The sequence below is a fragment of the Panthera tigris genome, chromosome C1 (genome assembly GCF_018350195.1).
Source record: "Panthera tigris isolate Pti1 chromosome C1, P.tigris_Pti1_mat1.1, whole genome shotgun sequence".
Lineage (NCBI taxonomy): Eukaryota > Metazoa > Chordata > Mammalia > Carnivora > Felidae > Panthera > Panthera tigris.
In genome coordinates, this window is record NC_056667.1 from 149,977,437 (window position 1) to 149,994,743 (window position 17,307).

Sequence of the window (17,307 nt, forward strand, 5' to 3'; positions counted from 1 at the left end):
CTGCCAGGCTGCAGGGTGTGAGAGTGTGAGCCCCTCTTTGCACGCACAGGAGCAAGGGCGCCTCACTGGATCCAACTCTTCTGCCCTGTGCCCAGTCCTCAGGCATTAAATGAGAACATGGTAAGGCAAATAAATATTCCCGGGAATAAGGAATAAATACTTACAGAGGGGACTGCAATAATGAAATGCAAGGGAGAAAGGAAAACTTTTTGAAATTAACTTTCTAGACCAGGGGTCTGAAGGTTTTCTTAGTATACAGCCAGACAGTAAATCTTTTAAGCTTTGCAGCCCACATGTGCTCTGTCACAACTACTTATCTCTGCCTTTGCGGCACCAGAGCAGCTACAGACAATATACAAACAAACGACTGTAGCTGTGTTCCAGTGAAATGCTGAGATTTGAAGTTCATATAATTTTCACACATCATGAAGTATTATTCTTCTCGTGATTTTTCCTCCCCAATTACTCAAATTGTAAATTCCTTCCCAATCACTCAAAATTGTAAAAACCTTTCTTACTTGCAGATCATACAAAAACGGGCATGGGGCTGGATTTGCCAGTGGGTCTGGTGTGCTTATCCCTGCTCTATGCTAGTGGTTCTTACTCATAGATCAAATCCCTTTATAAACTGGATGAAAATCATGTACCTCTCTCTAAGGGAAAAAAAAGCCTCTTCACATACTTGCACACATTATCTCAGGGCTTCCTGGGCATCGATTAGGACCATGGGCTCTAAAAAGAGCCTTCCCTTTTCTAAAGTGGCCTAGTAGGGGGAAGGGGCCGGAGGGGGGCGGGCAGAAAACTCTCTAACACGATTAGTGGATCACCTGGTACAAAGTCCTTTTATCTACTAAAAACCATAAATTATGCTCCAGGTTTGGAAATCAGCAGTAGAGAAATAACTTTTCCCCATTTGAAAACATGGAGTAATGGAATTTAGGAAGTCTGCCAGGAAACTCACATGCATCTGGCACCTTCCCTGCCCATTTCTAGATCAAAGGTTCATGAACCTGTATCCTCCACTCCCTCTGTCACTCACTGTAGCCCGAGGTGTACTCTGTACCCTGTGATGCCTCCAGAATGGCCTTTCACCAGCAAGGGGACGGTACATTTTGAATTTTCATATAAACATACTTCCGCTTAATCACAGATTCTCTTCAGGATTTGCAATTAAGGGGAGACAGAATGAGGCTGCATAACCCAGCCCTGAGCCAAGATCATGCCAGTCTGAGATGTCAATGACTCAAAAAAAAAAAAAAAAAAAAAAAAAAAAAAAAAAAGTAAGGGAACCAATGACCCAACTGCACTTTTTATTGAAAGGTTTAAGTCCCACTTAAGACCAGAAAAATCCAACAAGCAGGATTATCAACTATCTTGTGTGCTATTTGCTGATTTTATTCTGTAAAAACAGAGGCGTATACTGAGGAGACTGGTTATGAAATGGTGGGTAGGAGCAGAAGAGGGCCTTCCCTTGAGCCAGTGGCTGCCTATCCCAGGTTAGGCAGAGTGATTCAACAAGCTCTTCTAACTTCTGGGACGGTATTAGACCAAGGAGAATATGGCTGACTTTAATATTAAAGCAGTGGAGTAATTCCTGGACATAACAGTAGGAGTTCAAACGCAAGGGGAGTCTACTTGTGCCTGGAACTGTTCCAGGGGCTCGACATAAAGCTCGTGGCACCTTATGAGGTAGGAACGCTAGAGTTCATGGTTTACAGACAAGGAAAGGGAAATGTAGAGAAGTTAAGTAACTTGCTCAAGGTCACACACTGGGAAGTGTTGGAGCCATGATTCAAACCAAGCAGTTGGCTTCAGATTTTCTGTTCCCAGTCATTCCCTCTGTAGAACCTCTACCCATCCCTCTGGTGAATATTGTTGGCTAGCTTCAACCCGCTTGCATTTTCTTCAGGATCGAACTCCTCACTCTATGAGATCTATTTATTCCTACAGAGAGTGTGTAAACTAAACAGCTGAATTTTATAAAGCAAATTGTATTTGAATCTATTGGGAGAGACTTGCTTTTGAAGGTCATACTTGTAAAGTGCTGGCTTGCAAAGAGTAGGCATTTAATAAATGTCTGTTGAGTTACATTAATTCCCCTAATTTGTGTAAATGTTTCTTTTGGTATATTCAGGATACTTAACATCAGGTAGGCATTACTAACTGGAAAGAATATTGGAGAGCAATTGCTCCTAAGAGCAACTGCAGACGGTAGAGTGATTAATTCGGTGAATCACCCAAGGAAGTGGGCGTTCTGCCAGTGCTGGCCCCGGGCTCCCTGCCACCCTCTGCTCTGAGATGGATGCCAGCCCTCCTGGGGCTGCTGACAGATCGCTGAGGAGGGGTAGGGTGAGAGGGAGCCCATCCCAGGGGGCGGCACCCACAGCATGTGAGCTGCTGTTCGGCCTCATTTCTGGAGGTGTCGCTAGCTTCCAGGGTATTTCAGTCCAGTTCATTTATCTCCCGGGTGGTGACCCTAGACCCCAATATCCTTACTTTATAGACCAAGGATCACCAGCCGTTCAGAGGAAAACATTTATCTATTGAATCACACAGGAGCAGAAAAACAGGGTAGGGGCAGGCAGACCATGAGCTGGGTGTGACTGGTCCCTGGAGCCAATTGGCCAGATGTGGGGTGGGGTCACCTCAATAGAACATGTCCTTCCCAATTCTCTAGCTCAGGCCACAGAATTTGCAGATGGCTGGGAGGAGGTGGAAAGAGGGATTTGCTATGCAGGGTCACTGTGCAGGTCATCTTTGGTGCTGGCTGTATAAACTACGGCACACACATAAAGTCAGACACATAGCATATCTCATTCATCCACACATCAGCTTATTCAATTTATGCTGCAAATACTGATTGGACACTTGCTGTATCCCAGGCACCCTGGAAGGCACTGGAGATACTACTGTTAAGATTGCTCCCTTTCTTATTACTTCAATCCAGCAAGGTGAAACAGGGCTCTAAATAAACCAGTTAGGGGGTTTCTGGTTTTTCAGTATGTGTGGTTTTCTCTCAAATATTTTGAGTCACAAACTCCCATTATGAGTCATCAATACAAATGGGCAGCCTAATGAATCTAATCAATGTGACCTCTCAATCAATGAGGGTGGCAGGGAGGTTCTCCCTGATTCAGGTTCAGGCTCAGGTTGCTGGAAGGGTGGCCAGGATGCGCTTCTCATTTGTCAGCAGAGGAGCGCATTCCTAACAGAACAAACCAGCCTTAGCCTCCAGAAGGATTTCTCCTGCTGGAAGCTCCATGGTGCAAGGATATGGCCCAGAGGGAAAATCAGTGATGGGTGCCTAGGCAGAGGAGGGAGGAGACATGAGGACCCTCACAGGGCTACACTCCCGGTGATCCTACAACTCCAGGAAGTAGCAGATTGCTAGAAAACATAGCAGAGGGTGCTGGGCAACTTACCAACTTGCCTGGATTGACCTGGCCCTGCCGGATGTTTGCATAAGGCTAGAAAATGGGGCATCACCACCTATTGGAATGCTTTCCCCAGAGAGGACCTCCAGCCTGGTTTTAGATAAGCTGTGGCCTCACTGGTGTTAACAGAGACCAGAGCTGTAACATTCCCTATATAACACATTCCTGAGGCATTTCCAGAAATGATTTGTTGGTAAAATGTGTCTCACACAAAATACCCCCAGTGAGTGAGGCAGTCCCCACCAGGAATGTAGCATAAAGAACTACAAAGAACAAAGATGCAATGGTTCATTCCTTCCTACAGGACAAAAACTAAGTCCTTAGACCTGCATAGGTTTCCTGATCTCAGGTCCTGGAACATGGTTTCTAAGTGGGGAAGATCTCATCTCTTCATCTGTGAAATGGCCATGACAATAACACTGTAGGGAGTGTTTCAAGTGAGATGTGAGCGGAGCACCAAGCACAGTCCCTGCCCACAGAAATACTCAATACTTTTAAACTCCATTATTCGATGAATCTGGTCTGGCAAGTGCAGGCCTCTGTTCTCTTCCCAGCTCCCATGCTAGCACGCTATGTGACCTTGAGCAAATGAATTTCTCTCTCTGAACCTCGGTTCTCTCATCTGTGTTCTACAGTGTTGTCCTGAGTGTGTTCTGGAACCCCTGCAGGTTCTGCCTAATATCCTGACTCCGGGGGGGAAGCTGAGGGGACAGGGCCCATGCCTGCAACCTGAGCAGTAATCTTCATTTGTTTTCTGGTACTGTACTTCTGTGTTGCAGCTCACTTGGAAAAAAAAAAGGGGGGCTTCCAGGTCCTTAAAAATGTTTGTAAACCATGAGTGAGATCTAAAGCCCCTTCCAGGATCTAGTGTCTTTCAGAGCAGGAGACTGTGGCTCACCCTCCCTGCAGACAGATGCTGGCTGTAGACCATTAGGTCACAGGACCTGCTGCTCTTTCCCTGGACAGCCCCGTGCTTCCCTGCTCATGGGTCACCTTCCCCTTCAGTGCACCTCCCTCGACTGTGCCCTTCGGAACCCTACCTCTTCAACCCACACCTTCCTTACGATGCTTTCTTTGATCACTGGGATCATGGAAAACTCATCTCCTCCTCCTCGGAATGCCTCTGGCCTTCTGCTTATATCTCTGTCATATCTGCTTTTGAAGTCATTTATTGCAATGTGTTATATCCTCTGCTTGATCATAAATGCTGGAAAGGCAGAATCCAGCCCTATGGACACTTGTGAGTATAAATACTGGGTGCTCAAGCAATGCTGATAGAAGAGATGACTGGATGGGGCCACCTAGTAGATGTTAGAACCTCCAGGCAAATTTTTATACCTTTAGACAAACTCAGGAAAAACAATTTTTTGAATTTACTGATAATCAATTTCCTTCCCCCCCCCTCAAATGAATAGGTTAATATAGACATTTCTAATCAAGTCAATGAATTAATGACTACAGAGCAGAGCCTACAGCATGCCTGATGTGGTCAATTCCACCCTGAGAAGGATGCTTCCATGTTGCTCTGATGATGACTCCAGGAATCTGAGAGCATCAGCTGAATGCACACAGAAGGAGGCACCTAGCAGGGCACTTAAAAGCTCCTTCTTCTAAGTCAGAAAGACAGGTTTGAATATAGACTCATACTTGGTCATTTTCTTAACTTCTAAGCCTCATTTTCTTATGTGTAAAACAGGCATACGACAATAGTTGTCTGAGAGAGTTAGAGATTAATACAATAAAGCATGCAATAATGCCCTGTGTATGGCAAATAGTGAGTGTTCATTGAGTATATACAGGTTATTATTTAAAAGCAACAAGAAAACCAACATGACTAACAGAAATGAATAGAAAGCAACTTGCAGGCCTAAACTGCAGGCAATATCATGGTCATCATTATAGGAAAAGCACAGGAGGCTGGGGGTACTCAGTGGCAGAATTTCAAACCATCAAGGATTATTTAGACAAATGACATCCTGAGGCACATCAGCATCATGAGGATCGCTAAATGTAACAGTTTCCCTGAATTCCTCTAGTTCTCATGTAGACCTGCAAAGCCCTCATGATCTGACCTCACTCCTATCACTCTCCTCTCCACTCATACTGCTCTGGTCATTTGGCCTCCTCCCAGGGCCTCTGTGCACCCCCCACGTCCCCTCTACGAGGTCTCTGCACCTGCTCTTCCCCTGCCTGGATACTGAACCCTCAGGTATTTGGGTGGCTAGCCGCCCCCTCCTTCTCATGTCACTGCTCACAGGTTATCTCATTAGAGAGAGCTTCCTTAACTTCCCCCCCACCATCACCATCACCTTGCCCTGCTTTGATTGGCTTCACATTTGTCACAGCTGGATTCTGTTTACCTGGCTGTTGTCTCCCTCCCTCATCTCGAGGGTAGGCTCCATGATACCTGGGGCCCTGGCTGCTCTCTCTATTCACTGTGCAACCCCATCATTAGAACTGTGCCCAGCGTGAAGACATAAAGCAGGTTCTCAACACACACGTCGTTAAAATGTCCTCCCTGAGAAGTGCGAAACTGTTTACAACCCGCACATTCCAGTCAAGAGTCTTACCCTGTCAACATAGCAGCGGGAGGAGTGATTTCTACCGAAGCTGCATTGGTGTTTGGGTTGAGATTGTCGGTTTTTATAACAAAGAGCTTTACGGTTGGATTTGCAGCTCCTGCCTAGGAAAAAACAATAACAGAGCCGGTAGTGACAAAAAACACAACATCATTACAAAGGCTTAAAATGGTATAAAAATGTCTGCATTACAGCCATAAAATTATAGTAATAAGACACATTAAAAAATTTGATATAGGGGCACCTGGGTGGTTCAGTCAGTTAGGCATCTGACTTTGGCTCAGGTCATGATCTTGTGGTGCATGAGTTTAAGCCCCAGGTAGGGCTCTGTACACACAGCTCAAAGCCTGGAGCCTGCTTCAGATTCTGTGTCTCCCTCTCTCTCTCTCTGCCCCTCCCCCACTCACGCTCTGTCTGTCTCTCTCTCAAAAATAAACATTTAAAAAATTCAAAAAATTTAATATAGAAGATTTAATATAGATAAAACGAACATAAAAGAAAGTCATGAAATGCAACTTATTCACATTCAGGCAGAAACATATGCTGACAGCCCAAAGCACTCCTGTTTAAATCATGGATGTTCATAATTTATGTATTTTGTGCAAAGATAAGCTTTTGAAAAATCAATTCTATTATTCTGCAAATACACTCTGACTCTAAAAGACAAGAAGTCTAATGGCTGACAGCTAGGAAGAATACCTTGGGTTCAGCCAAAGACACAACCCACCAAGAAAATGAGTTTACCTGAGTCAAGAGCCAATAATGCTAATTAGGAAGCAATCATTTGCACTCCAAATTCAGGTTCATCACATTTGAGCTTTGCAATCAATATGATGACAGAAATCTACAAAACTTTTTAATATATACACATAGATCTTCAATTGACAAATTAGTTAGAAATAATATATTTTTAGTGAGAGCGTTTTATGTGTTTTTTTTGCCAGTTTCACTCATCAAAAAATAACATTCCACTGAAAATACATCTCTATATTTAGTCTCTGATCTTTTTTTTTCTTTTAACTTCCTCTGTCTTCCTAAAATGGCAGCTCTTCATGAAGCAAATTGAGTGAGTTGGTAAAAATAAAAATCCCTTTTCCCAAGTTGCTTACAGCAAAAACATTTACTATTAGATTTTCCTATGGATGATACTGTGGCCATTAATATTATGATACTGGTGAAGAATCCTGGTTCCCTTCTAAATCCTCCTCTTCCTCAGCTTACACTGCTTAACAGAGCTGTTCAATTATCATAAGCATGCATCCCGGAGGGGAGAGAACAGCCTTGAAAACCAAGATGTGATACTATTATTCCAAATGCAGGACGTGTGAAATTTACATTAGGGCCAAATCTATACTGGAATCACCGAAACTAGTCATGTGTCTGTTAATTAGCAATACAACCTGATACATAACCGAGCTTTTCAACTTCATCGAGGGCACACTCCAACTTCTACAAATAAGATGAGTTTGTGATTCAGTGACAGCCTCTCTTTTCCTCCACTGAAACGTTTTTATTCCCCCTACCTCTTTCAAAAGCATTTCCCCCATCTTTTTCGGCTTGTCATTCCTCAAAGTTTTTGGAGAAATTACAAAACCTTAAATCACACTCTTTCCTGGGATAATAAAAATACTTTAAAATTGCCAGATGCTGTTGACTTCAGCAAGAGTAATCACAGCAAGCTGTTGAAGAGAGACTGACAATATTTTCATTAGCAGGAAAGGATTAAATGAAACCATTCTCTTCCCATCAAATCACGGAACCACCATGCGAATGGGAGTACAGACCTTTGGATATGGAATCCGCATAGTCATTGGGTACTGCAGTGACTCATCAGAGTAGAAAGAGTATTCAATAAGTGGGACTTGTGTGTCGTTAAATTGGGCATATGCTAAAAAAGTGCCTTTTGGAGACCACCACAGAGCAGAGTAGGCACTGAAGATTTCCTCTGAAAAAAGACATAAATTGTTCTGTTACAAGAAGTAGCTGATAAATTGGCTTTGGCATTCAAAATATTGTTCTCATTAGCTTTAGTAATTACAGTAGAGTTCAACTAATGAACCATTTTGCATTTGCTGGGCTTCCAAATTCAGAGTAATACAAATGAATAAAAATAAAATCTTCAAGGATAGATCTGGATTGTGAAAATAAGTAACCCGTTGGACCATTTTAGAATATTTTAGCACACAATATTTAATATAAGCTCTGCATTTTTTTTCTTTATCTTATAATCCTCTAAATTTATGCCGCAAAACGTACTAAAAGTAAATTTCACACAAGGGGCTGATTCTCCTTTCTAATTTTCAAACAGTCAACATGCCAGCATACTCTCCCCAACTGGGCTCAGTTTGTACTGAGCCCGCAGGGTACTGGTGGGTGGTGTGTGGCTCCAGACTATCAAACTAATATGGTGCCCACACTTTACTACTCTTGGCACAAACAAGGTGTGGGAAGGATGAATTTAGAATGACAAGGAGCTCCGTGAGACCCCTATCAAGAAATACCTCCTTCACTTAGGCTAGAAACTAAAGACTCCCATGGATTAACACACTCCTCTGGTGTATCCATTGATGGTGAGAGAAGAGGGTCAAAGAGGGAGGCAAATGAAAGGAAAGGTCTTGCTCTCCAGAACACTGTTGGACTCATTCTCTGGCAAATGTAGTTCCTTCCTATGTTGATTGTGGAGTCTATTCTTGGGACTTCCAATCTCTGGCTCTTAAAATGCCAAAACCTCTTTTACAGAGGGCTCAGGTAGAAGAGATGGAGACTCCTAGTCTTTTATGTAGATTTTTTAAAAATTTATTTATTTTGAGAGAGACTGAGCATGTGCACGTGTGCACGTGCGCACACAGTGGGGAGGGGCAGAGTAAGAGGGAGCAAGAATCGCAAGCGGGATCCCAGCAAGGGGCTCTATCTCACCACCTTTGAGATCATGACCTGAGCCAAAATCAAGAGTCAGACGCTTAACTGACTGAGCTTTCCAGGTGCTCCTCTTTATGTAGATTTAATCCACAAATCTCATGTTCTGCTGTGGGTGTAAAGGTAAAAGCAAAAGCATAGAGACTTGAATCTCAGAGTTACCACAAGCCCCAATCACTTTTCTGATTCCTGAAGCCTCTTTACAAGTTTCTTCCCAATGCTTGTTTTCAATAATAATAACGGTTAATAGTAGTACCAGTGACAGAAACAACAACAGTCATAACAAAATGTAATAATTATCATGATGAGCCACTAGCATCCAGTGAGTGCTAACCATGTGCCAGACACTGATAAGCAACCGACATCTATTATTTCAGTTAATCCTCACAGTAGCTCCCTGTGCAGATGAACAAAGAGATAGACAGGCTTCAAGAGAATAGGTAATCTGCCCAGGGTCATGTGGCCAATAACTGAGAGAACCAAGAATGAATCCAGACTTGTCTGGTTTGAATCCATGCTTTTCACCTTCATGCTCTATGTCCATCCATGCCTATTCCAGCTCTTCCAAGGAAGAGACAACCTCCTCGGTAAGGCAGCCTGCCGCGCTTTGTTTTATACCTATGTCATTAAGTTACTTTTGCATAGCAGTTTAGAATTTAAGAAACGCTTATCTAATGCAGTCATGACGAAGATCTTTAGGTGAGTCTATTCATATCCCATTGTACAGAGAAGGCAACTGAGGGGGTTAGAGAGACTGAAATAATTGCCAGAGACAAGAATAAGGGTACAGGACTTGTGAGTCCAGGTCAAGGGGTTTCTACTGAGAACTTCTTCATATACTGAGTTGATGTCTCCTTCCTTGTGCTTCTACCCATTGGTTCTAGTCTAAGATCAAGATGCAATTACATAAAATGAATACAATTACAGCAAGGCTATGGTTTTTTAAAAATGTTTTTAAGTACAGATAGCAGGGAGTGTTCTGTGTTTTGAATTGGTAGTTATTTGTAATACAGAACATATTTTTCTATATCGTGATGTATTAAAACCATTATTATAAAACTACTACTGGTCAAACTCAAAGAGCTGAGAATGAATAGTAGGAAGAAGGGAGAATAACAAAGGAAGGAACAGATTTCCAGCCCTTCCTGATACAAAGCTGGCTGTGAGCACAAGTGTCTATGGCAACCTCTCCCCCCCACGACTTCCCTCAACTATCCCGTGATACCTCCTGTCCAGCCTCTCCAACCTTCCTTATGTACTCTCTGAACCTAGTGCCCTCCCCTGGATAGGTCAGTCAATTCACTCTGTGATGATTATCCCCTGGCAACTTTGTCTTCCTCTCTGGGCAGAGTTCCTTGACAGCAGTAGTTGGTTAGCATCTGTCCCTGCATCTCTAGAACCTGACGCATCACCTCACAGGTGACTGACACTCAGCGTGAATTGCACTCAATTACCCACACCCCCACTGTCAGCACAACTACTTGAGGGGTAAGGAGTGCTCCATCTTCCAAATTTCTTTCTTTCTCTGTCCCTTTTCATCCTTGCTCTCAAAATTCTCATTCTCACCCTGAGGTTAGGTAAACTACACTCATACTTCAGAGTCAATGTCATATAATTAACTTCATACTAGAAGATAAAGTATTATTATCATTTTTACAAAAGAAGACACCTATTAACTATGGTAATAATCAATTGGAGAATCATGAAATAAGGCAAAGTGAAAACACAGGGAAATTGAGAGAGGAAGCCATTTGGGAACAGGGGGTGGGGCAAGGGACACATGTTCCAGATGGTCAGCTACTCTGTGAGTGTCCCTCCATGATACAGCACGTGGCCCTGTCTACACCTTGCAGCTTTGTTTGTTCTTTTCCTTATGAACCTATAGACTCTCAGAACATACTCTTTCAATCTTATACTCCACAAGTCATCATGGCTGCAGTGGAGACCGGGGCTCTAATGGGAGGGTGGATCCAATATACGGAGAAGCAAGTGTGCCCTTTCCAAGTACGGATCATTCATAAATATACAAAACCAATTGTAGGAATTTCCCTGTAGGAACTCTTAAGTCCCATTTACTAGAGATAGGCCCACAGTGGAACCGGGAAGCCATTCCTTTGCTTGTCATAAACATGCAAAATGAGATATTTCCAGCTATTCTCTAGGTTAGAAAGGACATTAGTATTAGGTGTGTTCTTATCTTAGAGATATACTCCGACGTTACAAGGAAGCGTCGAGTCGCAGTTTTGGGAAGAGGCTTTACCTAGTGTCCACTCTGGGAGTCCTTCAGGTTGTGCCAAGCTGTCCAACAGGTGTTAAAGATGTTTTTCAATCGTTAAGTAAATTTCATTATCAGTTTTAATCAAATCTTATTTATGGGCCATGGGGATTTATCTTTCTTTTAAAGTGATTTTTGTTGTTGTAACATTAGCCGTTAGACTTGAACTGGGTAAGAACCAATATTACATCATGAAGAAAAACTATTTTATTTTTTTTTAGCTATGAGGAAAAACTCATAGGATGAACTAAGGATGGGCACTTAATAAGCATGAGGCAACCTCGCAAACAGTTTGGAACAGTCTCAAAATGCCTTGTACCTTGGCAACTATAGACATGAAAAATGTCTTGTTAATATTTTCTAAAACTCTACCTTAAAAGGAAGACTAATCCTTTTTTAATATTTTTAGTTCTGTTTTTTTTTTTTTACCCATTTTGTCCCCTAAGCCTTTCTAATTATTTTTTTTCCTTCTTTAAAAACAGGAAATTATGATTTGTCCAAGTTCAAATGAACACAAATCCTCTGTAAAACAGATGCTTTCTTCCTCCTCTAGTCTCCAACCTCCAGACAATATTTTGTCAGCTCTTGGAATGCTGTGGGAGTATTTAGCTTTCCTCAGTAACTCTGGGTTAGGTAGGCCCAGTTAGAGAAACATCTGATGTTAATCTGGAAGCTTTTATGCCCCAGTAAAGCAGAAAAACTACCTATACAGAAAGGCCCTTTGTAGGAGGAGACAGAAGACAATAGGGGCATTCAGAGACAATGAGGACACAGGCAAAACTAGCTACTGCTAAGAAATCCTTGTGCTGTGGGACACCTGGCATTGTCAGTGCTAAAGAGATTTGATGACATTTAAAAGAAATGCAACTTATGTTGAATACCATTGAATTTCTCCATTTTAAAAGAAATGTTTAAGTATTAAAAAAAAAAAAAACCTTACAGACTTTCGAATTTGAAAAAGCTTTAAAGTCTCTACCTTCATAAACCCAGTCTGCTATTCCATTATATATTGCATTTTCTTCCCCAGTCCAGGTGATCCTATGACTTGATGAATTTGGTTCATTTTTAACATAAACATCATTTTTCCAAACGTATGCCTAGAAATATTGAAAAAGAGATTAATTAGTAATAACCTGCTATAATATATCTTATCCTAGAGTTAAAAAATATCTATCAACTATTTTATCCTCAAACAATAAAGTATGCAAATGTGATGACTACCTTGGGTTATTCAATTTGAGCAAGATAAAGAGTCCTTTTCTATCCTCCTCACATTTTAAAGACGCTAAGTATACAGCTATATCCTCCAAATAATTCTAAAGACACACTTCACATATTAGAAACAGCTTACAACCACCCCCATGTGCATGCTGAATGAAGTACATGAGAAAGACCCAGGAGGCTGACCACTCTCACACAATGATGCCTGCTTCGCATTGCTTTCTGGGGGCTGGGGGTTGAGGGAGTGTGGTTGCATGTCAGAATGGAGAGTTCCATCTACAAATGAACATCCCGCCTCCTGGTCAGTTTCTTTTGGACTTCTGCCATTCTCCTAGCACCATAGAACATGAAGGTATATCTATAGTGACAGAGAGAAGGTCACAGAACGAGCAAGAAGCAGGTACGCCTCAACAAACGAACAAAACAACAAACTCAGTACAACAGAAAATAGAATTGAGGAGTTTAAGAGCATTTTTCCAGTATGTAGACAATTCCCCAGTAGCAGTTCAGAAACTTTTAGGAACCGTATTTACTGTGTAAGACCAGAAAAATGCTATTTTAGGCAATAACACTCTATTTGATAGTGAAGTATTTGCTTCCTAAGTGTCTGTTCTGTATCAGGGAAAGTAGCTTCTGCATGTCAGAACTTTGAGCCATTATGTTTCTCTGAAAACAGAAGAGACTCACTAACCAATTTATGACCCTCTGGTGACCACGTGATCCACTGTGTGTTGTTTGGAATTTTCTCTTCTGTAATCAGCTGCCTGAAAAAAAGAAAAAAAGATAAAAGGAAACATTACCAAATGAATAAATCACAGTGGGATTTCTTCTTTTCAAAAAAGTATTATTACACTAAAAAAGCTTAATAGCTTTTATGAGGAAGTCACTGACCTTTTATTTAAATCATAAATGTCATATGAAGCTGTGTAAGAATGTCTCCATTGCTGTAAAAGAAAACAGACATTTCAGGCTCCTGTGATCCTCGATAGTTCAGCCACTCGATATAGGCACATAAGAGAAGATGTAAAGTAATGTAACAAATTGCATAATTCTGTGTCACGTTTTGTGGTTCCCTATCTCAATCCTTAGAATTTGAGAATTAGGAAGAGATTCTCAGAGACCATCTGGTACAAACTCCTCAGGACCTCACCTGTAACCTAGCTCTGGCTTCACCCCTGCCAAGGAAACTTCTTGGAATCACAGTGCTCCCCACATGCTACTCCCTGGTAAACATTACTCCTAGCATTTACCATAGCATGTTAAGTCCACCTGTTTAAGAAAATGCAGATTTTCACTTTTCAACCATCTTATTTACAAAATATTTCAAAGATCTATAGTTTTATCGCTGGTGGTGATGTGGAGAAATACTCTCCTACATTGATCATGAAAATACAAAGTGCTACAGACTTTTTTGAAAGCCACCTGGTAATATATATTAACACTGGAATATATATCATCAATATTTTAAACAACGATATCCAATATCTAAAATATGAAAAGTGAACCAAATCCAAACAAATAAGAAGAAAAGAAATAATAAAGGTAAAATCAGTAATCACACAGAAAATGAACAGAAGAGAAAAAAAAATCAACAAAGCCCAAAACTGGTTCTTTGAAAAGATGAATAAAATTGCTAACACAGTAAAAGTAAGGAAAAAAAAAAAGACCAGTGAATGACCAATATTAGAAATGAAAAATGGGATTAAAATGGGATTAAAATGGGATTAAAAGATTTTAAGACCTGGGCACCTGGCTGGCTCAGTCAGTAGTAGAGCACAGACTCTTGATCTTGGGGTCCTGAGTTCAAGCCCCATGTTGGGCATGGAGCCTACTAAATATAAGATAAAATAAAAATCTAAAAAGAAAAGAAAAGAAAAGAAAAGAAAAGAAAAGAAAAGAAAAGAAAAGAAAAGAAAAGAAAAGAAAAGAAAAGAAAAGAAAAGAAAAAAGCCATCTTGTTTGCGACCTGGGTGGCTCGGTTGGTTGAGTGTCCGACTTCAGTTCAGGTCATGATCTCATGGTTCATGAGTTAGAGCCCCGCATCGGGCTCTGTGCAGACAGCTCGGAGACTGGAGCCTGCTTCAAGTTCTGTGTCTCTCTCTCCCTCTACCCCCGCTGCCCCACACTCTGTGTCTCTCCAAAATGAATAAACATTAAAAAAATTTAAGATTTCAAGACCATATTACAAACATTTTTGGGGGGGCCAATAAATATAAAAGTTAAAAAAGGGGCAAATTCCTTGAAAATTAAGTTATCAAAACTGAGACAAGAAAAAATGGAAAATCTGTAAAGTCTCATATCTAATAAACACATTGAATCAATCAATAAAAATATTTGCACAAAGGAAACTCCAAACCCAAATAGCTTTACCAGCAAACTCCGTGTTATTAACCAAATGAGTTGAAAACTCACACATATCTAAAAACCCTACAAATTTGTAGTGTCATTCATAATTGCCAAAACTTAGAAGAACCAAGATGTCTTTCAGTAGGGGATGGGTGAGCAAACTGTGGTCCATCCAGACACTGGAATATTATTTAGCAGTAAAAAGAAATGAGCTATGACATCACAAAAAGACATGGAGGGACCCTCACATGCCTATTGCTAAGTGACAGAAGCCTATCTGAAAAGGCTACATACTGTATAATTCCACCACATGATATTTTGGAAAAGGCAAACTAATGGATACAGTAAAAAGATCAGTTGTTGCCAGGAGTTTGGAGGAAGGAAGGGACGAAGAGCTGGAGCACAGAGGATTTTTAGGACAGTGAAATATTCCATATAATCCCGTAATGGTGGATACATGTCATTATACTTTATAGATTTACCAAAACCCATAGAATGTACAACATAAAGAATGAACCCTAATGTAGACGGTGGATTTTAGTTAATAATAATGTATCAATAATGGCTCATCAATTGCAACAAATGTGCCATACTAATGCAAAATGTTGATAATAGGGGAAAGTGGGACAGAAGTGGGGGATGATGAGGAAGTATATGGGAACTCTGTGTTTTCCACTCATATTCTATAAATCTAAAGCTATTCTAAAAAAAAATTAAGTCTGTTAATTTAAAAATAAACCAAGTAGAACTATACCAGAATCCTTGGAAGAAGTTCCACGTGGTATCATTGAGTGAGAAATGCAATTTACAGAAAAGTATGGAAAGTAGGATTTTTTATGGGATAAGCAATAACTAAAAAATATCTATCTTCACAGAATGATTGGGTAGTATAATACACACACACACACACACACACACACACACACACAAGATTCTTAACATGTGATACCTGGGGAAAAGATGGGGGTGGAGAGAAGTAGAGAACCAGGCATAAGAGGAAAAAAAGGTAAGACTGAAGATAACATATATATACACAGATTTGAATTTATGAAAAATTATGTTTTATGTGAATGCATGTACACATTAAAACATGTCTTTATGTCTGTCTTCCCTACCATATTCCTAGATGAAAGAAATTGTGTTTTATTCATTTTTAAATACCTGGAGTCTTGTCTAGCACAAGCCACATAGTCTGTGTTCAAGAAATAAACCAAACCAGGGGTACCTGGGTGGCTCTGTGGGTTAAGCGTCCAATTTTTGGTTTTGGCTCAGGTCATGATCTCATGATTTGTGGGTTTGAGTCCCACATCAGGCTCTGCGCTGACAGTGTGGAGCCTGCTTGGGATTCTCTCTCTCTCTCTCTCTCTCTCTCTCTCTCTCTCTCTCTCTCTCTCCCCCTCTCTGCCCTTCCCCTGCTCTCTTTCTCTCTCTCTGAAAGTAAATAAATCAAACTAAAAAAATAAATAAACCAAACTGATATAAAAATCAAATTTTACCTGTGAGAATGAAATAAACAAAATGGGTAGCTCAAGGATACCCAGTTTGTATAATGGCAGAGCTGAGACACAAGCCAGAGTTTCCGACCTTGAAGAATATTTCCCACTTATCATTTATCACCCTCCTATCCTCTCATGCCAACAATTATGTATTAAGTCTCTAACTTTTGTGAGTCATACTTTTTTTTTTAAATCTTGGATTATTTTGACACAATCTATGCTTGTTTCTGGGAAACCTCTGCATGCTCTATCTGCGAGAGACAAACGGTGTGTTACAGGCTAAAAAAGAGGTTTAAGAAGGTTTGAGATCACTCAGGATGACAGATCCATCATGAGTTGCAAAAGGAAACCGAAAATGTCTGGGGTGTTCACTTCATCGTTGAAACAGACTCATCCCCTATTTAGGTTATAAACATTAGCGGCTATCCTCTGTCAGGCATTACTGGCTGAGAAAGGCTCACTGTCCTTGAGGAGCTCATAGTTGAATGGGGGATATGGACAAGTAAATATGAGAAAAGAATCTCAAGAGATATAATAGATGTAGGTGGGGAGAGGCAGGCATAAATTAGGGCCTGGAGAGGGAGACAGGCCTATGAAAAAGTGATTGTTAGACCAAGTCTCGATGGCAGAAAACTGCCACACAGAGAAGCGGTTACAAAAGCATCATAGCAAAGAGAAGCCGAAGGCCAAAGATGGGAAAGATTATTGTGAAAAGCACAGGCTTTGGAGTCTTCTAACCTGGACTCAAGTCTGGCTATAATGTTTGTTGCCCACCCTCTGTTATTCATACGTTGAAATCCTATCCCCCTGTGTGATGATATTGGAGGTGGGCCTTTGGGAGGTAACTAGGTCATGATGGTGGAACCCTCTTGAATTGGATTAGTTCCCTTATAAAAGAAATTCCAGGGGCATTTGGGTGGCTCAACTGGTTGAGCGGCCGACTTCAGCTCAGGTCATGGTTTGTGAGTTTGAACCCTGCATGGAGCTCTCTGGTGTCAGCAAAGGGCCCACTTAGGATCCTCTGTCCCCCTCTGTCTCTG

At 41.1% G+C, this 17,307-nt stretch overlaps 1 protein-coding gene across 1 annotated transcript in view; it reads right to left on the reverse strand.

The window, feature by feature from the left end:
• The window catches only part of DPP4 (dipeptidyl peptidase 4), a 78,341-nt gene that overhangs the window by 33,846 nt on the left and 27,188 nt on the right, over positions 1-17,307 (reverse strand). Inside the window, exons 6-10 of the mRNA XM_007078452.2 lie at positions 13,317-13,369; positions 13,117-13,189; positions 12,181-12,301; positions 7,798-7,958; positions 6,005-6,117 (exon numbers count right to left, since the gene is read on the reverse strand). Of these exons, the coding sequence (XP_007078514.1) occupies positions 6,005-6,117; positions 7,798-7,958; positions 12,181-12,301; positions 13,117-13,189; positions 13,317-13,369 (521 nt within the window). The remainder of the gene's footprint in view (positions 1-6,004; positions 6,118-7,797; positions 7,959-12,180; positions 12,302-13,116; positions 13,190-13,316; positions 13,370-17,307) is intronic.